Below are 23,192 nucleotides of genomic sequence, written 5' to 3'. Positions count from 1 at the left end.
TGCCACGGGGAGAACATGCAAACTCCACACAGAAGGACCGCTCCGACCGGGAATCGAACCCGCTGCCCTCTTGCTGTGAGGCGACAGTGCTAGCCACTACACCACCGTGCAGCCCGTATATATGTATGTGTATGTATATATGTATGTATATGTATGTATGTATGTATGTATGTATGTGTGTATGCATGTATATGTATGTATGTGTGTGTGTATATATTTGTTTTTTGTTTATGTTTTATTTTACTTTAGTTATTTACTTAGTTCCATTTTATATTTATTGCATATATAATTTAAATCATACTCAATTTAACTATACAGTCCTTCCCTCCCTCCTCATTGAACCGTGGAGTATATGTGCAAAAGTATATACGTGTATGTGTGGGTAGGTGGATATGGATGGTCGTGTATGGGTGTGGGCATTTGTGGATGTCGATGTTCAAGTAGGTGGAGATTGGCATTTGTACTTGCTGTGGGATGGACTATGGATACTGATACTACTGCTTTGAGTGTATGCTGTTTGTTTGGTTGTGTTTATGTATTTAAATGTCAAGGATTGCTCTGTTTTATTGAAAATGCTAAATAAAAAGTTCAAAAAAAAAGAAAGTATTTTTTAAATAACTGCTGCCGCCACTATAATAGATACCCTTTTCCTTGACTACTGTTACTTTACTTCTGGAAGATGTGATCACATTGCAATTATTGAATGTGCAGTTGAAAGTATTTCTTTGAAAATATTGGGATACAATGGCGATGTTCAGTTTGGTGTTTGCCGTTTAACAAGTCAAACCGGATCAGATCAGCTGTCATGATACAACATAAAGAAATCACGCGTAAAGCCACAAGTTAAACTATAGTCTAGCCACAATCTGAAGTACATAGAAATCTAGTTTTCAATATTTTCTGTTTAAAAAAATCTGATTTTGTTCATCTGTGCTCATCACCAATCCATAACCAAAAAACAAACAAACAAACAAGAGCACAATGTTAAGGAATGGTCAGACTGTACACTGTAAAGCAAGTAGACCATTCAGGCAGGCTGCTTCCCTTGGGCATACACGTCTCATGATTTCACCTCCAGTTCATTAAACATCTGCGTGTTTGTTGTGTTTTTAGTTTCAATGTTTGGCAGCATGTGTGATAAACGGCCTTCCACCAAGAATATCAGCGCTCAAGATCTTCTAAGGGGGAAAAAAAGCATGTATTTATCGACTGGTTGCCTGTTGACTCTCAGAAAAACATTGAAGAGCAGCTGGATTCTTGGCACTGGCTTCTTTTTGCTCAGGAGCCATCTCCTCTATTTCCCGATATGCTTCTCACACTCTGCAGGCATGCTGCAATTTCCCCATTTCAGTACCTCGTGAAATCATCAGCATTTCTCCCTCCATGACATGAAAACAAACGAAGACAGATTGCATTTGCGTGTGTGTGTGTGGTTTCAAACCCCCTCCACCCCACCCCACCCCCCCCACCCCTCAGCAATCACTAGGTGGGAGACAGCAATAAACTGTGCTTTCGAAGCCAATAATGGTCTAGTGCAGCGCTGGCAAAACTTATATAATATTATGCCCCTTCCCATTTAGACACAAATAGGACCATTATTTTTGATAACTATACAGCAAGTGCTGGATAATTTCATTGTTCCATTGCACATTGTGCCACTGCATAATGCTGTACTTCAGCTAAATCATCATAGATCTTGCCTTATCCTCGTTATCACTGTATTTAATTACAGCATAAAACCAATCAATAACATAATGTATAAACATCGGCGTCTATCCGTACACACATTTCTACTTTATTATGGCGTTCACTAACATAAGTGTGCATGTGTGCGCTCACCTGTCTGTACATTTCTCAGCAGAAGACCTCATACCGTTTTGTCAAAAGGCAAACGTGTCCATTTACAGCAAGACCTCTAAAAAATGCGGGCAATGCCCTCGCGTCATGCACCTTATGAATTGATTGACGCTCACAAGTGTGAAAGCTGAAGCATTTTAATATAAAGAAAACAGAAGATTTCAGGGGCCGCCACTTGTCTTCCCCTAATAAATAGGGGCTGTGAATACACACATATACATACATACATATATACATATATATATACACACACACACAGTATATATAATCAAGGTCCGAATTTAACAATCTGCTTTATTAATCAGTTTGCTAATTTAAAAAGGTACATTCTGTTCCCCCGAGTGTTTCATGTGTGTATGAACCTTTCATTCATTAGTTTTACACGGTGTGAACAATTTTAAGCTCAAGAAAAGTTGTATAATTGTATTACTTACTATACAGAGTGGAATTTATATTGGAACTGGCTTAGAAACCTATCAAACTATATATATTTATATTTATAAAAAGGTAATAACTCAATATGCTTCAAATATCAAACTTTTGACTTAAAGGTTTTTTCTTCTCAACCAGTCGCTCAGTTGTTCTCTACCGTGTTGCCATTTCCACAATAGTTAGTAATCCTCCATTTATACGGTCTCCTCCACAATGAACTCGATGGCATGCTGCGGTGACTGGGTCGTCTCTACCATGGTGATTTCATTTCCATCCATGGTGATCGTGGGAACAGTGATACCCTGAGCTCCCAGAACAGAGGAGGGCAGGATGACGACCTGCGAGTTGCCGTCTAAGCCAGTGAACTGATCGGACGGGATCATGACCGTCTCAGTACATCCTTCGCCCCCCTGCAGTACATAAATGGTCTGCACGGAGCCAGGATCAATCTCCCCTGTGGTGGCCAGAGAAGACAGCACCTTGGCCCCCTCCAGCACCTTCTGGACATGGGCGGCCTCGGCGTCCTGTGCTGCCTGCTCCGCGTTCTCCTCAAACAGGTCACCGTGCAGCCGGATGTGTTTATCCAGGTTGGAGCGAGAGCGGAAGGCAGCGGGGCAGTGGGGACAGGGGTAGGGCTTCTCCCCGCTGTGGGTGCGCGCGTGCTCGGTGAGCCGGGCGGCCACGCTGAAGCTCTTGCCGCAAATCCAGCAGCAGAAAGGGCGGAGGCCGCTGTGGATGCGCTCGTGGTCCTGCAGATGGGGCAGCTGGCGGAAGCGCTTGCCACATGTGGCGCACTGGTGGAGGGAGGAAGAATGGGGTTATTGGAGACAGTGGAAAAGTACATAAAACATAGAAAGGTGAGGAGGTGTCAAAAAAGTACGGTGGCAATGCACAAAACTGCAATTCATATTTTAGAAAAGGGGGTGGCGGGGGACACACAGACAGATACAAAGCACTACACATTTTCCTCATTGTCAGTTTGCATTTTTGCTTGATAAATGACTAATTATGAGAATATCTGCAGATTAATATCTGAACAAATAATCGAGTAATTGTTGCAGCTCTACAAGTGTGTAAAGGATAGGATGTTCACTACACAGTGGACACCAGAGAGAAAACATTGGCTCTCTGCTGTGCAGTCGGAGGTGGCAGGTGAGGGTCATCTGTGAGTAAAAACTATTAAATATTAATATTTCTCTACCGATCTGTGCTATAAATGTAATTTATGTTTTATTATATGTGCTTTCTTTCCATAGAATAGGTTGTGTATTTCACGCATGTGTAGAACCTATTTAGTCTTGCATAAAACCTACTGGGCCCACAGGTTTACGCTTCTTCTGACTTGCTCTTCTTCTACACTTTTACAAATAAAAGATGATAAGGAGGAGCGTTACAACAAAGTCAGAGATTTTTGTCCAGAAGGATAGACAAATGGACTTATTTACAAGTAAAGGTGAGACCATACATACACTTTATAGCCTATTTTTATTTGTAATGAATGAGGATGAATTGTGGAATTGCAATGGCACATTTAAAGCACACAGAGGGTGCAGAGGAAATGCGCCCTTTCTCTGAGCCGCTATAAATTGGTGGAATAAAATATGTACTGTACAGAATACTGATGAAATATGAAAAACGACCCGTAGTCAAGGTGCAAGATGCCAATTGAATGATGATTCAAGCTACTTTACTGGATTCATATATTTGTAAATGTGACTGAAAGAGTCAGTGCCTCACCAGCCACGAACCTCACCGCACGGCTGCTTTGTACCACCTGAGCCAGACAATGAACTTCCACCAGACACTTGATTAAACCTGAGGCACTACACAAGGACGACTTTGTTGTGCTCGACTTTGATTCCCACCGGGGACACTAGATTCAATCTGTAACCCCGGTTGTCAGTTTTGCAGTGCCAGTATCTCTGTGAGATATACTCTAATGGAATTACCTTTCCAATTGGTTTACCTTGTATATACTTGGTAAATAAATATAGGCATTCCTCCAGGAACATGCAGACTATTTCATTTAAATTCATCGCCATAACTGTGTGCTTGAGGATCAGTGCTACTTGAGCCTATGTCCATAGCATGTGTGATAGATATGGCTCAAAGCAAAGCCACAACAGCTAAATAAATATCTACAGTCCGACGCGCAGTGATGGGCTTGGGTGGGTCTATAGTTGATGTCTTGCCTCGTCACCAGAGCAACAGATAGAGAGAGGGAGATAGTCTCAGAATAGTAACAGACACAGGGGGGGGGGGGGGGGCTGATAGGCTCTAACTCGGCCCTGTCATTAATCACAGGTACACAGGGGGAGAGGAAACACCCGCAGGCCACACACTGCACAAATGGTCATGGTCCAGAACCAGCGAGATGGCTACAGCCATGAACGGGCGTGACTATGGGGGTGAAGAAGTGCTGGATGTCACTTTGAAATACAGGCGTTAAAGGGTTTGAAAGCCTCGTCCAAGAAAAAGGACACTGTGATTCGGAAGGCTGAGAGATATTCCCTTTTTATGAAAGCACAAACACAGAAACACACACACACACACACACAAGCACCATCCTTCTTACCTCAAAGGGCCTCTCATCAGTATGTGTCCTCATGTGAACATTAAAGGTGGAATTGTAGGAAAATTCCTTGTGGCAAATCTGACAGCGGAAGCGGGGTCGGTTTTTGGACTTGCCGAGCGTGCCCTGGAAATGGGCCAGCACATGCTCCTCCAGGGTACTGTTGGAGGTAAACCGCCGGCGGCAAGGCCTCACTGGGCATTTGAGGGGTGTCTGGCCCGTGTGGGATAACCGATGGAGGTCGAGGCCCTCCTGGGTCATGCAACGGTGGCCGCATAGGTCACACTCAACCTGAAAGGAGGGATGAAGCGAGGAAGGGGAAAGAAAAAAAAGAGATGAAATGGAGACAAACCGAAAAAGTAAGGAGACAGAGAATGAACAAAAGAGCAATTATTGAAAAGGTTGATGTCTTTATGGGCTGACTGAGAAGTCACGCACAACTGGGGACCTTTGTTTCATCACCCCTCCCTCTAACCCTAACCCTAACCCCGCTTTAAGGCCAAATGCCATATCGGTGTGTGTACTTCACCCTCACGCTATTAATACATTTGCAGTGGAGAAGTAAAACCTGCAAGGAAAACAATCTTTTCTTTTCCTGTGTTCCCAACCTGTCCGGTGCATCGTCCCCGGCCCTGTCCCCGTCCACGGCCAGTGTTCTTGTCCTCCTCCGTGGAAGGGCAGCGCTGCATGTGGATTTCCAGCACTGACTGGTTCACAAACTGGGTTGAACAGTGGAGACACGTCGCCGGCTGCTTGTCTGCAATGGAACCGTGTCAGGTTTTAGGCAGGTGGTCATACTCTGTCATTATACTGCAAGCGGCTCTGATGGTTGATTTGATTTTAGCTCGTTGTTTGCAAGCCGTCGCTAACAATTGTGCAGCAGCAGGTGGTTCATAAGAAAATGTCTCGGATGCATCAATGGTTGCTTATAATGTGAGCACACATGGTGAGATGGACGTGTGCGGCATGGGCTTGTGTTGTAATGAGTGATTAAAGTATTTTATAGTCATTTTGACATGTAGCAGGGAAACCAGATGTAAATAAGAAAATTAATGTTTTGTTCCAGGGTCCTGGTATTGTACACGCAGACCCCCCTTCCAACAGAAACATCATTATTGTTGCACCCAAGCTTTTCCATTATATGACAAGTCAAAAATATCTGCTTTGAAAAAAGACTGATTCATGAGTTCTTAATTTGTGATGATTTGCTGCTCCGTTAGGGATCTCGGTTACAGCGATCAGCTGCTTATGTAGATAAAAAATGATTTCTACTAGAGCTGCTGGATATGAGGAAATTATACGATAACATCCTTGCAATAAACAAAAAGGGATATTTATGTGTACTCAGCTCCGTCTTTCTGCTGCGTTCATACACTGATAAATTCATTTAGAACTGAATTCTTTTATTCAACTAATTGAACTGAACACCAAAGGATGAAGGATTTAAAGTGCACTCTTTTTCAACCAATTAATAATAATAATAATACCTCAAATTTATATAGCGCTTTTCTAGGTACCCAAAGACGCTTTACATAGGGCAGAGACAAACCGAACAAAACTAAATATAGAAAGACACAGCAGCAAACAAACAAACAGAACATTTTGGGTAAAAAAGAAAACTGGAGAAGCTGTGCGGAATGAGTCATGTAGTGGAGGGTAGCAGGTGAAGGAGAGTTTGAAGAGGTGGGTTTTGAGGGCTTGATTGAATGATGAAAGGGTGGGAGCCTGACGGATGTGGAGGGGGAGGGCGTTCGAGAGGAGGGGTGCAGCAGCTGAGAAGGCCCTGTCACCCCAGGTCCGGCGCTTGGTCCTGATGGTCTTCAGAGTGTTTGCACCAGCGGACCTGAGGCAACGGGTTGGGGCTTGGAGGGGGAGGAGGTCTGAAAGATAGGGAGGGGCCAGGTTGTTTAGGACTTTGTAGGTGGGGAGTAGTACTTTAAAGTCAATCCTGTATTTGACCGGGAGCCAGTCAAGGTTGCGTAGGACGGGGGTGATGTGGTCATAGCGACGGATGGAGGTGAACATATTGGAGTTTATTGAGGATTTTGTTGGAAGAGCCAAAGAGGATGCGTTTGCAGTAGTTAAGTCTGCAGGTTATGAGGGCATGGATGAGAATTTCAGTGGTGGCAGAGGACAGGGAGGGCCGGAGACGTGCAATGTTCCTGAGGTGAAAGAAGGCAGTTTTGGTGGTGTGGTTGGCGTGGGGTAGGAAAGAGAGGGCGGGGTCAAGGATGATACCGAGGTTGCGGCCTTGGGTGGAGGGGGTGACGATGGAGCCATCAATGTAAAGAGAGAAGGTCTGGGCTGAGCGGGAGAGGGAGTTGGTGCCGATGAGCATTTCAGATTTATTGCATTTGAGTTTGAGAAAGTTCTGTTGCATCCATCATTTTATATCAGTGAGACAGGTGGTGAGAATAGAGTGGGGGACTGAGGTGATGGTCTTGGAGGAGAAGTAGAGTTGGGTGTCGCCAGCGTAGCAGTGATGGTGAGGAAGCCAGAGTCAGCAGCAAGTATGTCATTTGTGAGTTTCAGTAGGGCCGTTTCTGTGCTGTGTTTTGAACAGAAGCCGGATTGGAAGGGTTCGTGGAGATTATGGAGATTGAGGTGGGACTTGAGTTGTGATGCAACAGCACTCTCAAGGACGGGGGTGACAGCAGCGAGCTTGAGTGTGTGTGATGAGAGGGGAGAGTGAGGGGAGGCAGGCCTTGACTAAGGAAGAGGGTCAAGGGGGTCAAGGGCAAAGGTGGAGGTCTTCATGCTGGAGACTATGGAGGAGAGGTCCGTTTCAGTGATTGAACTGAAGGATGAGAGTGAGTGGGTTGGAAGTAAGGGAGGATCATGTTGAGGGCCAGTTGGTTATGTATTGCGATGATTAAGTCAGTATTTATTTGGCACGTTGACATTGCAATGTCCATAAATAAAGCCCTAATTCCTTTGCAAATGCTGTTTCAATAATTAGCCTACAGTGTTCATTTTTATTCTTTACATGACAACATGTGAAATATGTTGTATTATTCTACTTATTTTTCCTTTACCCCAATGATTATTTTCCTTGTTGTAACCCATCTGCTTTCAGCTGCCTACCTACGGCTGTTGTTGGATGCACATTAAAATCATGACGGGAAAAAACCTTATTATAAAAGTTATTTCCTCTTATTGAATAACGTAGTCTCCTCGAAGCTCATGACGAACCAACAAGATGCTCCTCAGGCTACCTCGTGTAAACGACTCAAACAACAAGAAACAGTCATGGCCGCTAGCGATGGAGACAGAAAACCAATGTGCAGAGGGAAAGTGCATTGATGATGCCCGGTCACATACTGCCCCCCTTCAGCGGGCCTACAGGCAGCTATATTTCATATACAGTACTGTACTGTATTACAATGTCCTGTCCCAATCTCATTCCTGTGTTTACTCACATTATAACTGCATATTTATATATACAAATCCACCGTTGATTCAGATTTTCTTTCTTTCTAAAAACTTTAATAGACAGCATAAATTTACTTCTTTTTTTTAAAACTTTTTTTCATGGAATATTCAACTGTACAGTATGTTCATCAACTATGAACACGTTACATAAATAACATTTACATATCGGAGCAGAATCAGAGAAGAATATTCTATACTGCTTGTGTGTCAGCATACTATAGTCAACTGTTTATATATCTAAAACTATGTATTTATTCATTTGTACAAATCTAGTTATGATTCTGTATCTGGACATTTTGGTCCATTTCATGAATATATCATTCACAAAAATTAAGATCAATTTGACAGTTATTTGCATGAGAAAAGTTGTTAAAATTATCATAAGCTTATAGTGATCAATTTGACCCCGTTTCCATTGTAAATAAAATACTTTTGGTCGGACTGACAATAGAAGTACATTGACGCTGTCTGGGAAATCTTAACAGGCTTTTTTTTCTCGTTTTTCAAAATCGAATTATCGATGCAATAATTGACAGATCAATCAATAATCATTTGCAACTAACAATTATTCACATTGTCAATTGATCGCGCAGATTAGCATTTCAATCAACTGATTAGTCTATAAAATGTCGGAACAATTTCCCAGGGTGATTGTGAACGTTTTTTTTGTACATATCTATTTAAATTAATATACAGAAAAAAGAGAAAAGCAGCACATCCTCACAACAATCAATCAGATGCAGATTATATTCCTGTCAGTTGGCTGATCAATTAATCTGCTTATCATTTAAAATGTGATCAGCTGGTGTTTGGAGTTGGATTTTGGCAAAGCAAACCACACTCTCACTGCGGTGCTCTTGAGAACCTGGCTGGGAAATGGCTGAGGCTGATGGTTCATCAGAATGTCTATAGGTCGCCGAGCCAACATCTTGCAATCTGCTAACTATCTGTACCGTCTATCCCAGTGGGGGCGACCCACTCTGCTCCCCATCGGGATCCTCTAATGAAACATTTAATAAGGACCGTCTCAGCCTATGGCCCTGCACTGATCAATGGATCAATGGATCAATCTCTCCTATCTTCTCCCTCAGAGGAGCGTCGTCCCTCTGACCTCAGCTGCACGCTGACTCTTCAGGCTTAACTAATGAGGCTGCCGTGCCACGGCCCCCCTCTGATTAAGATGTTGACCCAATTCATTTACCTCCAGAATTCCTTATGTGTTCCATATGGGACGCAAATCAATGGAAAGTAATTGACTTAATGCATCAAAGGAACAGAGCACATATAACATGGATGTGTGTTTGTTAATAAACAAGATAGGCCACGCAGGCAGACTGATGGGGGCATTTATCACCTTTACATTGATCACTTGTGATGCACAGAATGCTGTCTCGAAACATCACATCCAATTAGGTTTCCATTACAAGCAGGCAAAGGGGCTTGTATTTCATGTCTTGATGTTTGCCACTTGGGTCTAATGGAAATGGTCACACGGTGAAAGGATGTGGCATACTGTATATGACAATAACAGCTGAATAAGAGATGAATAACGGAGCGAAACACTGCAGCCCAAATGACTGCTGTGGGCAGTTTGTATTCGCTTTAGGTTGCTCCTGCTAACCATAACAATGTGGGGGTGAACCATATTATGCCAGGCTGAGACCTGAACACTCACCTTGGTGAGTGAGTGAGTGCAGATCCAGTTCTCTCCGGCGTTTGAAGGCCTCTCCACATTCGGGGCAAGGGAATGGATGGCTTGTGTGGAGCAATCTGTTTTATAGACAAAAACACACATATCCACATGTGAGTATATTATTGACACGGATAAGTTTCAAACTTGTTCTATCCTGCAAAAGGAATAACACGGACGTGGCTCCAAGTAGGGAAAAGGGCCAAAAGAGCCTCACAGGGAGAGGAAATAGTCACACAAACAATTAATCTTTTGATTTCTTTTTTTAAGAGGGGGAAACGTAATGTTTAAGCTGCCACCTATTATTTGACTTGTATGAGGATTACCAGTAAGTATGTGCTCAGCTGTGCTTCAGGTTAAATAAAGGGTATTAGCTGAGCGTTAAACAGCTGGAGATTAAAAAAAGAAAAAGAAATAAACTGGGAGGAGTCCGAGTTAGGACATGAAAGACTATATTTATCCATTGCATAACGTTACACTGGATATAGCCTTAGGGGAGGAGAGCAGTGTTGGGATGTATCGACCTAATGCTGCATCACGCCTGCTTTCAGAGCATGGAGATAATAAAATACCGGTTCTCTGAGCAGCTTCTCCTAATCAGAACAAACACGGATGATGTGGAAGTTTAGGGATCATAATGTTGCACGCATAAAGGTTTATGTATTATGTATATTACGGCTGCAGGTAATGTTGGAGCAAAAGACACGAGTCACTTAAAGTGAAGCAGGATGCGAGAGGTGATGTGCAAGGAGCGCTCACTGCCCGTATAAGAGGCCGAGCTGTTTCTGTTCCCTGTTAAATAGACAAGAGAAATCAATATTTCAGGGACAGCTGACCCTGAGGCAGCTGGGAGGATTACATTTTCAGCCAGTCACCTCTTCTGCCAGCCAGATGTTCTTTAATGAGTAGGGGTGACACGGAACGTTCTATAATCATGTTAATAATCACTGAATTATTTTAGCCATTTTAGGCAAAATTGCCAACTTCGGCTTTTCCTCATCTCCTATAATAGGAACGTTATTTTGGTGACCTTGGAAACACAACAATCTGATGTATTCTTCAGCAAACGACGTACATGTAAACCGCATCTGCTGATGAAGACTGTGAGATTCATTTAAAAGCTCTGGAGAAAGCTCTGAAGCGCACCTTGAGATTTGATTGTTGGGCTTTGGACTGTTTAGGAGAAAACAGTATATTTAAGGCTGTTATTAATGTCGATATATCCTAAAGATGATCTGAACTGAAAAGTCTCAACACTCACTCTTGCTAGCATGGCAAGAGTGAGTGTTGAGACATGCCTCTGATTTTGACAGTCGCAAGTCAACACAATCGCAAGTGTAGCCTGAAGGTATTTGAAGAGTAACACTTTTTAAGAGGGTCTGGCTTTTTCTGCTTTTGGCTCAGTACATCCAGCCAATCAAATACACACACACACAAGCACAGTACGTCCTCTCCGCCCTGCTCAACCAGGCAGGACCAGGCTCTTCCCGGAGTTGTTATCGCTATCATCTTAATTTACTGGGCCTCTGTCTGTCAATCATATGTGGCTGAGGCTCAAGGGCACGCAGACGTCTCAGTCAGCAGCGTGTTTTCTACCCAGCTTTAAGATTTTGCTCAGTAGTCAGACACGGCTCAACTACTACGGCTCTTGGCGAGGGCGTCGGGTTTATCTGTCCTGGACTCTGTTTGGAAGCGCAATTATAAATGTATTTACACCGTAAACAGGGTTATATGATAGAATATTGGCAATCTCTGGTGTATATGGAAATCCAGAGGTATTCAGCAATGTATTCTATGGAGCTATACACATTGCTGAATAGGATGTACGATGGAAGTCGTTATGTGTTGTAGCCATTTCCTCCTACACTTCCACAAATAAAGAATGCAGAACAACTACTGGAATAATGTTGTTGTGTTATTACTTGTGATGGTTAAGCTGATCCTCCGTGTTGAACCGTGACGGGCAGTGAGGACAAGAGAAGAGATGAGCAGATCCCTCATTGTCCAAAGTACACACCTGCATTGAGGGACACAGCAGTCGACGTGTGGCAAGAAATAACAGAATGAAGGAGACCTCAACATAACAAATGCTGATTAACACAAAATTATATATATATATATATATATATATATATATATATATATATATATATATATATATATATATATATATATATATATATATACACACACACCATTTTGTAATTGAATTTAAGAGGTATTTTTCAGACAGTACCGGTTTGCGTCCACGCTTGCGTCGAGGCTGCGTTGACGTGTGGATGCGTTGGTGTCTCTTCAGGGTGGCCGCCTGGGAGAAGTTTTTGCCACAAACATCGCAGCTGAAGGGTTTGTTGCCCGTGTGGCTCATGCTGTGGCGCAGCAGGCTCTGGGAGTTAGTGAAGGACTTTGTGCAAACCTTCACAGGAACAATAATCAGGATCAGAGCCATCGTCGTATTTACAAAAGTTTTTAAGTACCTCTTGTAAGGAAAATAAATTAAATTGCATATGGCTACATTTTTCTCAAATTGTAATAAAAAAAGGAGAAAAAAAAGAAATCGTCCTAGTGCAGAGAAACTGTCAAATATAATGAGGTCGGAGCTTCAGGATTGTGTTTGACTTAAACATGAAACACTTCAAAAGCATTACATCATCCCAACAATGTCTGCTGCATGACATTCCCAGCAAATACAATTATCCCCCAGACATAACAGGAGGGTTTTTGAATGGCACCTTGCACGTGAAGAGCTTTTCTCCTGTGTGGCTGAAGACGTGGGTGCGGAGGAAGACGCGCCGGGTGAAGGTTTTGCCACAGTAGGGGCAAACGTGGGGTAGTGGTGTGCGGGCCCAGTCCTGCAGCAGCTTGGCAGGTGGAGGGTGGTTGGTGTTGTCTGAGTCTGCTGCAGTGCTGCCCTCTGGTTCGTCTTTGATGGCCTTGTTTGCTGACAACACAACAAACGGTTTGTTATTAACCAAAACACCCCGCGACAAACGCACCGTTTCTGCCAAATGGGCTTTGAAGCAAATACTTTCACTTACCGACACTCAGGATCCTGAAAGAGGGCCTGCTTCTCTTCGGTAGCGGTGAACCTGGTTCACTAGCAGTGGAGGGCGATGAAAGCAGCCGCTTTGAGCTCTGTGAGGTGTCCTGAGGTTTATCGGGGGTTGCTTCATCACCAATTTCATCTACATCTGCCACCTCTGTCCCTGCTGTGAAGCGGTGCTGCCGCCGATGGTACAGGTACTGGGTGGTGTTCATGAAGACCCCGCCACAATGGTGGCAACTGTGTAGTGGCTCCTTTAGGTCGTGCTTCTGCTTACGATGAGTGACCAGCCCTTTCTCCTCACTGAAGCTCTCCCCACACCGGGTGCACATGAACAACTCAGGCTGTGGGAAACTGGAGGCGTCACTGGTGGTGGAGGCAGTGGCATCCTGCCCCGGCTCGTCGGTCCCGTTGCTCTGAGTACAAACTTCCTCGGATTTCTCTCCAGGAACCTCGACCACCTTTTCCTCACCTTTCTGCCGGTGTTGCTTGCGGTGGTAAAGAAAAAGTGTGGTGTTTAGAAAGCTTTCCCCACACACAGAGCAGCGGTGCAGCGCTTCCTCAAAGCCGTGCTGGGTCTTGCGGTGGGCCACTAGTTCAGACACCAGGCCAAAGCATGAGCCACAGTCCACACACAGCAGCACTGGTTCAGGCTTGGGCTTTTTGTTTACCCCTCTCCTCCTGGGAGACCAATCCTCTTGATTTGAAGTTAGGGTGGCCACCTCAGAAACGGGAGGATCAGAGCTCTGAGCTGAAGAGGTCTCTGCAACTTGCTGGCTCTCTTCCTCTTCTACGGGAGTCACCACTTGTTCCGGTTGAATGTTTTCACTAGTTTCACTCTTCGAGAGAGAAGAATCATCTGGAAGTAAAGTTGAAATGGGGCTCTGAGCTGAAGCGGTCTCTGGCTCAGGTTGTGAATCAGGGTTCAACTTCCTCCCAGAGTCGGGCTGCTGACATATCTCTTCCTTACGGTGCTGCTGCCAAAGGTCCAGGCTCTTGAAAAGTTCATCACAATCCCCACATTGGTAGAGGATTCTGGGCTGGTCTGATGCTACAGTGACTGCAGCCTCCTTGAGAACAGGTTGCACCGAGAAGTGTCCTGCTTGGACTTCAATCTGTGGGACTGCTACCGTACTCGATAAATTTACCACCTGTTGTTGCTAATACAAGGGAGGAAAAAAATTGGAGATTAGATTATCTTTAAATGTTTCAATAATCAAATAGCTGTTTCAAGTAAACCTGCAGTGTTTTCATTTCATTCTTTCTGGCAGATGAGGGATGAGTATTCAGAGTTGGGGTACTGCGGTCAATTAGCGCAGCATGCGTTTAGAGCCACGGTTCCTCTGAGAGCTCAAGACAGCCAAGATAAGGCCTCACTGATAACAAAAAGGCCCAGCAGGGTTGAATGGGTCACTCCACAGGGTTCTACATTTGCTCCCTGAGTCTATTTGGATGATAAAAACAGAACATCAAGGTTGAGGTTTGCGACATCTGAAACTGTCTCAGTTACAACCGTTCAATATGTCTCAAATAATTAGGGTTGCAAAGGGGCGGAAAGTTTCCGGAAAGTTTCCACGGGAATTTTGAAAAAAAAACAAAAAACTTTTTTTTGAAAAAGCATATAACAGGGAACTTAAATGTAGTTGAGAACAAGACTATGCACACCTAGCTCAGCTGGACCCTGAATGCAGCTGGTTGGGAACATTATCTGCCAGAAACATAAACATAAACATAAAACGTTCTGTTGTTTTTGAACGTCTTTGTCATCAGTGTTGTCTGAAAGTTTCAGCCCTATGCCTGGCAAGTGTGAGAGCGCCGAGTTACGTAGAGGCCAAGAGCGGTATTGCAGACAGATAGAGATTTAAATTATAGCTCGCAACATATTGAAAAAATAACTGAACTAGTTCATTTTTTGGAGCTGTGAACTTAGTTCAACATTTTGAATTATGAACTATGAACTGAACGTGTAATTTTAAAAGTTGTATTATAAATGTTTGCATGCATGTCTGCTTATGACAAGGTAAATACAGTTAAATTACCCCAAAATGTCCAGTTTATTCCCGTTAATTCCCGTATATTCCTGTTTATTCCCGTGGAAAGTTTCCAACTTTGAATATTCCCGTAATTTTGCAACCCTGCACATAAACAGAATACCCATAGACCATTGCATTATGTGAGGGCTTAACAATGTGGTCCTGCTGAACAATACAGATAGCATGTCAACACCAGGTGTGAATGAGGTTGCGAGCCTGCAGCCATTGGTCTGCTGAGTGAGGCTTTGTTATTTCTGCTCTAGTGTTTTTTCTTTTAAAACATAGACACCAAATAATAAATGATGAGGTTGAGTCTTGATGAGCTACTCCTATAAAATAGGTACAACGATTTCAATTTACCGCACTGTGCTGATGTAATCAAATTCAAAAATGTATATTAAATCAATTAATAGTCAGGCATCAGCTTTCGCTGCACGTCTGCATATCGACCTCCTCTCTGTGCTGAGCGGGTTGGGAGTCGACCACACTGACGAGCACAAAACCTGCTGTTCTTTCACCAGAAGTGAGAGCACAGTCTGCCAAAGTGCGTTCTTAAAATATTTGTAAGTCGCGCTGGTGCTCCTAGTAATAATATGTTTGTTTTTTATGGATGTAAATCATTTATATTTGTTTGGAGCATGTGGCCAGATTTTACACATTGCACCTTTAAGTTGTTTGCATTAGTTGTTTTTTGTTACGGCTACCTTCTTTGGGGATAATCCTCGATTTCTTGATAACAAAGGCCATATCTTTTATTAAAGTGGTACAAAATATTACTTTGTCAGCTCGAAAGCAAGTTCTGACAAACATTACTCAAGCCTGTAATGGAGCAGAGAGTCGGGATTAGTACAAATCAGAGAAAGTAGTTTTTAGTAGAGTGAAATCGTACTTTTTTCAGATTGCATATATACTGAATGAGCGACCGTCTTCCGTGCATTTATAGTCAGACTAAATAAGGTACGGGTGAGCGTTATGACCTAAAATGTATACTGTATTTTTAGGCGGGTTATACATATTTATGTTGCTCTATTATTTCTTCTTTTTTTTTTAAACCACAGTCAAAAGGGAAATTACTTTACACTTAAAAGAATGACTTATTGAAGGCTGTGTGGCTGCTCAAACCCGTGGGCACTGAAATGAAAAGCTAGTGGCTGGAGAGAGTCGAGGATCAGACCACCGACAAAAAACACACATTCGCAAGTGAGGAGACAAAATCTTACGAGCAGTTTTTTCATGAATTACCTCGACTGTGGCGCCCTACCAAAGTCAATTGTGTAACGCTGCAGTTGAAAAATCTGCCGCGTCAGCTTTACAGCACAAAAGTAAAGTCATTATGCATAATAGCCCATTTCCAATAATATATTCACGAGAAGCCTACATCATTAAATAATTATTGATGCATTAATGTGTGCATGACTTTAATGTGGCAGCTGGTAACGGTGGAGCTCATTTTAATTACTTTAAATGCATCATAATTAGGCTATATACACTACTTAATAATACATCAGTATATTAGTTAATGTAGGAATCTGAATCTGCAAAGTAGATGAACTCGAAACTAATATTGGACAAATAAATGTGGTTGAAATTTTAAAAAAGCACAATATTCCCTTCTGAGATGTTGTGGACTTGTAACATAAAACAGAATTTAGAAAAGTAGACCAAAAGCGCTCTATGTATTTTAATAATCTATTGCACAGATTGTGGCGTTCAACCACTGATAACTTTTAGCTGTTGATTACAATTAATGAAACTACAAAAATGGCAGACACGAGTCCCATACTATAAATCGCCTTGTTTGAAACAGACTTTACATTATCAGCCAGACAGCGAAACAAGCAGCCGCCCAGAGCACCACGACTGAAAAGCACTTCAAGTATTGAGGTCCGAGAACATTTGACCAGTCAAATGAATGAAAATATTGTAGCTTATTTAACTCCTCCTATTACTCTCATTATTGATGTTAGTGGTGCCATATGGGAAGTGGATATTTTTAGTGTGTGCATAAGTGTGTTTGCTGATGTAATAATATAGTAATAACAACCATAACTATTACGTATATTGTTTAGCCAATGAAGTGGGGATGCTTGACATTAACCAGCTTAAGCAAAGCGGGGGCCAGGAAGTCATAAAGGTGCCAAGCTTTTATTGTGTTTGTCCTGCTGATTCATCTCTGGGAAGAACGATGAGCGATCCATCAGGAGAAAGGGTGGCACTGACTGATGCATTTCCCATGCTCCTCTCCCCCCTGGCAACTCGGGATGCAATTTGTCTGTCATGAGTGTCACTGTGCTTTATGGACGCATGTTGAAGACTGGAAGTTCATATGGCCATGCCCTGCTGCCAAACGAGGGCCAAGGATTGCTGTTAAAACTGAAGGGCTTGTCATGAGAAAGCCAAAAGAAAAGCCAAAAAACATGCCGCTGAGACTCAGCTCAATGTGTCAAAGTTAAACGGAGAAACTCGCCCCATTATACAGCTCTGCAATTCAAATAGCTTCTTCACAGAAGTCAAATTAAATACAGGAGCATGATTTTTATGAAATTCATCCTCAAAGAATATATTATAAAACAGGAAAGAAAATATTGAATGTACTGCAAAAATCCCCTTTAATTCAAAATGATAGAACTACAACTAAATGTACCGACAGAAGCACACAGTTAAAAAAAGAAAAGAAAAAGGAGTTGATTATCATGAAAACAAGTTCATTAACAGTGGAGAATCAGGAACATCCTGATTATTTAGTTGCCGGATACTAGGGCTGCACAATTAATGCCTCAAATATTAATCTCAATCAGGATTATGGCTTACTAAAATTAAATGGATATGATTGACTGTGTGTTTAAAATGCGTGCTCCACTCATAGAAAAGCTGCCGCACATCAAAACTAGAATTACCGCCTCCCGGTTGTATGCCTACACCAACCAGTCAAGTTGCCTGTCGAAAATGTCATCACCTAATGACTTTATAGATTAGACATGTGTGTAAAATTGTCATTATTACCATGTGGATTTTTGTGAAGTCATTCTTGATGTCCAAGTGGATATTTGTGCCAAATGTAATGAAGTTCTCTTTCCTGCTATTGCATTCACGAAAATGGGACGTAGGTGAGGTCACAGTGACCTTGACCCTTGACCACCAAATTCTAATCAGTTAATTATTCTAATCAGTTAATTATTGAGTCCCAGTTAGCGAACAGAATTGAAGAATCCCCCCCCCGCCAGGCGTTCTTGAGATACCGCTTCATGAGAACAGAAGCACAAACGTACAACCCTCAAACATAACGCCTCCAGTTGAGGCTGCAGGCACAGAGGCAGAAAAAGTTCTCCCGTTCTCTCCGTAAACTAACAGCGAGCCGCCGATGGGCGATCAAAACGTTTTGGTTTCTTTTAGGGATCCGTCATGACGCGGCGCACAACCCTGCGGCGGCAGCCGGTGAAAAGCGTTCCTGAATGTTGCGTCTGCAGACCAGAGTAGGACATTGGCTTTTCCCCCATTTACCTGTGAGCACCAGTTCTAATTAGTTTTTTGACAATGTGCATCTATTAATGAGTCAGATGGACGATGTGAATGTCATTTCATAAAAAAATGCATTGAGGGGGATGACCCAACGCTAGCCAATACTTATGAGTGTATATTGCAGTGACAATGTAAGTAGGGTATCGACTCTGAACCGAAAAGAAGGAACAAAAAAGATACCAAAATATACAACCGAGAACACACGGGCAAAAGAAACTGCTTTGAGGACAAAGAACCTTATTTCAAGTCTTATTTAGATACCAAGATCTATTTAGCAGTGCTCTGTCAATTTAATTTTTAATGAAATTCTGGTACAATTCTATTTGTTTTGCTTCTTGAGAATGTATGATGAATGAGGACCTTTAAATGGAAACGTGCAATAAAAATATTTTATACCTAAAAAACAACGAATGATCTTGATCAATAATCGTGATCTCAAAAATATCCATGCAAATATCGTGATCATCATTTTGACTATAACAGAGCAGCCCTACCAGATACCATGGAAATGTGGAGTCCTGGACCTTTACCATGTCATCCCCTGCTGCTCCTAATCTTTCATCTTAGTGTTATCAAATTAATACCCAAAGTGCTTTACTGGCTAAATTAGTTTTTTTAATTATGTCGCAATTGCACTGTATCATATTACCAAAAACAAATTCTCCATTAGGCTGCACACTGTTAGCTCAACCAACTACACTGATATGTAGGAAGTGTGCCAGATCAGAACTTATTTCAAAACATGCTCCGTCTAAAGAGCCTAATTTAAAAGACCAACACTTCATAATTAATCAACATTTAGCTCGACCACATTGTTGCCCGTTACACCCGTTTGCCTCACTAGAGACTCATTACTCTGATACACAACGTGCTATTGTGTTATTTTGCCATTACACTGGACAGAGAGCAGTTCCTGCTTGAATAATCTGCAGGCCTTACTAAACAGCCATTGACAATGTATAGAGGTACAAGTTCAAAGTCTGACAGGTGATCTGACATTTGTCTAGAATAACTTTACCAGGATATGGTATGCAAACATGTTCCAGTACCAATAGACAAGGTGGGGGGATCTAGCCTGCCCAACACACTTTCACTTTTGACACAAGATCATTTTACATTTCTGTTCAGTATTGCAACGACAATATGAGTTGCAAATATGCATATCTATAATTATGCACTAATTATTAAAAACACTGATTGTTTATTATATGACTAATCATTATATCAGCGTACTTGGATATTAATATACAACAATCGCTTGAAATGAGCCAATAAATCACTGTAAACAACTGTTAAAAAAAAATGTAAGTGCTCTGATCAAGGTCACCATTACCAGAATGAGTAGCAGAACATTGTTCATTTATTATCTAATACTTGTCACTTCAATGTCATTCTCCAGATCTGATTCAGAGGATGTTATGCGATAACACGTCTTCATGTTTCAGGCCACACCGCCACAATATTGATGTTCTTTATTTCTGTTCCCAGCTAAAGATCAAGATCCTGCATTCATATGATAAAAAGGGCAAATTGTGGACGGTGCCAGTATTTACCTGAGTCTGTAGCAGAGGAACCGTGAGAGGGGTAGTTCCAGGGGTTTCCAGCTGTTCATCCTCAGCCGTGCACGTCAACTGGTGCTCAAGCACCTCTTCCAGGGTGTTGAACTCCTGGTAGCAGGGGAAGCACATGTACACGGACGAGCTCTCCATGGCTGCTAAGGGATTAGAAATCAAAAACATTTCATAAGAAACGCAGCAATGCAAAACAGATGTTTAGATAAAAGGTGAAACAGTTCACAAAACTCAGCATGTTTGGAATATGAAAGTAATATCCCGACGTGAGCCTTATACAGATGCCTACCAGCCAGTGCATTACATTTGAAGTTAGGTTGTGAACATTGCCCTCTCCTGATGAAAAGAAGTGCCTGCATATATTATCAAGACAACAGCTTGGACATGAGCGCCACGAGGCTAACCCTGGGGTTGCCAGGATGACTCACCATGCGCTGAGACTGGACTAATTGTTATTTTGCCCATGCAGGTGGCTGCTCAGTGGAGACTGTCAAGTCTCTCTCTCTCTCTGCCATTTCTTGGGCCAGGCAGATGTTTAGCTCCATCAATTAGATATGTGTTGTAATTGGACCCACTGGAAGTGCATGCTGCTGGTGGAGGAAGCAAGCTATATTCAAACAAAAGTTCTGCAAATCCTCCCCACCCACTAGAAACCAGTCTACTTCATACCTGCACCAGTAATGCTCTACTCAAGCCTTAAAAAGAGCCTTTACAAATCAAAGAAATCCACTGAAAAATACAGATGACACACCTCCTGGTTGATCTTCTTAACTGCCAAACAAAGCTATGGCTTAAAGGATAAGGCTGGTGATATTCCATATTTGTTGTTACTGTTGACAAATCCCATGACAAAACTAAAAACATTGCTATATTAATCCGTCTTTCGATGTTTTCCAACTTCCCCAACCGGTCTTTGAGATTCAGCCCAAAGCCCATGGGTTCCTACTGAAGATCTTCAAGAATGTATCACAGAAATTTAGATTTATTTTTTATAAAGATCCCACAAGACACCGTATGTTACAGCAGAAGGATGGTGTACATGAGATCAACAGAACTACAGTCACCACACCCACCGTGAAGAGGTGCATGTCACTCAGTGACTCAATATGTGTATATGTTTATCTGGCATTGGAAGTTGCAACACGTGAAGAACTTGTTAGGGTGACACATTAATTGTTGGGTTTGGGCCTTTGCTTGCGTTTTAATAATCGTAAAAAAGAGAGAGAATGCAACCACATCATTTAAAATATAAATTATGGAATAATAATGTTTGCGTCCTTCTTCTCTGCAGAAACTCCGCCGTCCGCGTACAGGCGGTCAGATTGAATGTCGTGTATGAATGTCAACGTGTTGCCATGACATGCCCTGTGTAGGACAACCTACCGCCGGTACTTATGGACTGTTTTCTGCGGGGGACAATGTCCGATATTGACTCACAATGGGACACAATAATGAACATTAGTCCCAGTTCATGTAATCACCTTCTCAAACCATCGTGTTAGCTTCTTTCACTGGGTCGAGTGGGTTTCGGTTTGGCCCGAGCCATGAAGGACGGCAGCTGAGCCGCTAGCCGATTAGCAGCTCGCTAGCCGACTGTGTCATCTCTGCTCAGCAACTTCGTCGCTAAAATGCAACGATGGCCATTTTTCTCGCAACATGGCGAGCTGGAGCTCCCGGCGTGGTGAGCTAGCTCGGGAGCTAATGCAACAACCCACAGACGGGTCCTCGCCGTCGGGCACAGAGGCCGACTCAGCCTGCGACTAAACAACCTTTTACCACTTGGACCAGTGGTGCTGACTGTCTGGTAAACGTTACCAAGGAGGAGAAGAAGAAGAAGAAAAGACCGAGGAAGGAGGGCGGGATACGCTTCTTCGGTGGTATAATGGCGGCGACAGACTAAAAGTTAACGTTAGCTGTCTCCCCCCGTCGAAAACCTCCATACATAAATACCACTGTGCGATACGTCATTAGAAAAGTATTATCCGGATTAAATAAGTCAAATTAATTCAGCATAACTCACCGCACTCAGACATTATCGGTCGAGGAAATAGGACAACAACTTCACTTGTTTCTGCATGTTAGAAGGCTTGCTCTGATTGGCTGAGTCGGTCACTTCGTGGGCCAATAGAATTGTCCGACACATAACACGGAAGGAGTTCGTAGTCCAAAAGCGCGCCAGTGCTGCAGCAGAGTCAGTGCAGTGAAAGATACCGAGGAGCAGGATGCAGCACAATAATAATACATAAATAATAAATAAACAACAAGTTTATAGTTACTCGTGACTTTGCAGATAAAGGCACAACACACATAGGCTAAATATACAATACGACTCACTCCACTCTGACCAACTGCCTCACTGACATTAACTCATGGATGCAAACCAACTTTCTCAAACTCAACTGTGATAAATGGGATATGATCATCATCGGCCCCAAATCTCTCACCAAAACCAGTCACAACTTCTGCCTCACCATTGACAACTCCACTCTGTCTCCCTCCCCACACGTCCACAACCTCGGAGTCATGTTTGACAGCAACCTCTCATTTGAACATCACATCAAACAAATCACCAGAACCTCCTTCTTCCACCTAAAAAACATTGCCCGTCTCCGCCCATCACTTTCCTCATCTGCTGCTGAAACTTTAATCCACGCCTTCATCACCTCCAGAATTGACTATTGCAATAGTATTCTTTATGGCACATCTTCCAAAATCCTAAACAGACTCCAATACATCCAGAACTCTGCTGCTCGCCTGCTCACCCACTCCCGTTCCCGTGATCACATGACCCCTGTTCTCCAGAGCCTTCACTGGACCCCCGTCCCACAACGGATCCAATACAAAATCCTTCTCCTCACTCACAAAGCCCTCCATAATCAGGCCCCCTCCTACCTCACCGACCTGCTCCACCACCACACTCCATCCCGTCAGCTCCGCTCCTCTGATGCCGACCTCCTGTCCATCCCACATAGGACCAAGCACCGGACGTGGGGTGACAGAGCCTTCTCCATATCTGCCCCCTCCCTCTGGAACTCTCTCCCCA

At 42.9% G+C, this 23,192-nt stretch overlaps 1 protein-coding gene across 2 annotated transcripts; it reads right to left on the bottom strand.

Moving 5' to 3' along the window:
* Positions 1–2,133: 2,133 nt before the first annotated feature.
* On the bottom strand, positions 2,134–22,251 carry znf574 (zinc finger protein 574). 2 transcript variants are annotated; one of them, XM_034553543.1, is made up of 10 exons: positions 22,170–22,251; positions 20,132–20,292; positions 13,022–14,186; positions 12,716–12,924; positions 12,220–12,399; positions 11,906–12,000; positions 9,969–10,063; positions 5,470–5,618; positions 4,865–5,152; positions 2,134–3,083 (listed from the first exon to the last, which is right to left on the bottom strand). In XM_034553543.1, exons 1-10 carry the CDS (start codon positions 22,180–22,182, stop codon positions 2,484–2,486), a joined length of 2,955 nt encoding a protein of 984 aa, XP_034409434.1. In that variant the 5' UTR covers positions 22,183–22,251; the 3' UTR covers positions 2,134–2,483. The 2 variants fall into 2 exon arrangements, with proteins under 2 accessions (XP_034409434.1, XP_034409436.1); XM_034553545.1 differs by having other exon boundaries at positions 20,132–20,289; positions 22,170–22,242.
* Between the last annotated feature and the right edge of the window lie 941 nt (positions 22,252–23,192).

The sequence above is a fragment of the Cyclopterus lumpus genome, chromosome 16, assembly GCF_009769545.1.
Source record: "Cyclopterus lumpus isolate fCycLum1 chromosome 16, fCycLum1.pri, whole genome shotgun sequence".
In the NCBI taxonomy this organism is placed as follows: Eukaryota; Metazoa; Chordata; class Actinopteri; order Perciformes; family Cyclopteridae; genus Cyclopterus; species Cyclopterus lumpus.
This window is presented reverse-complemented; position numbering and strand designations above follow the sequence as displayed.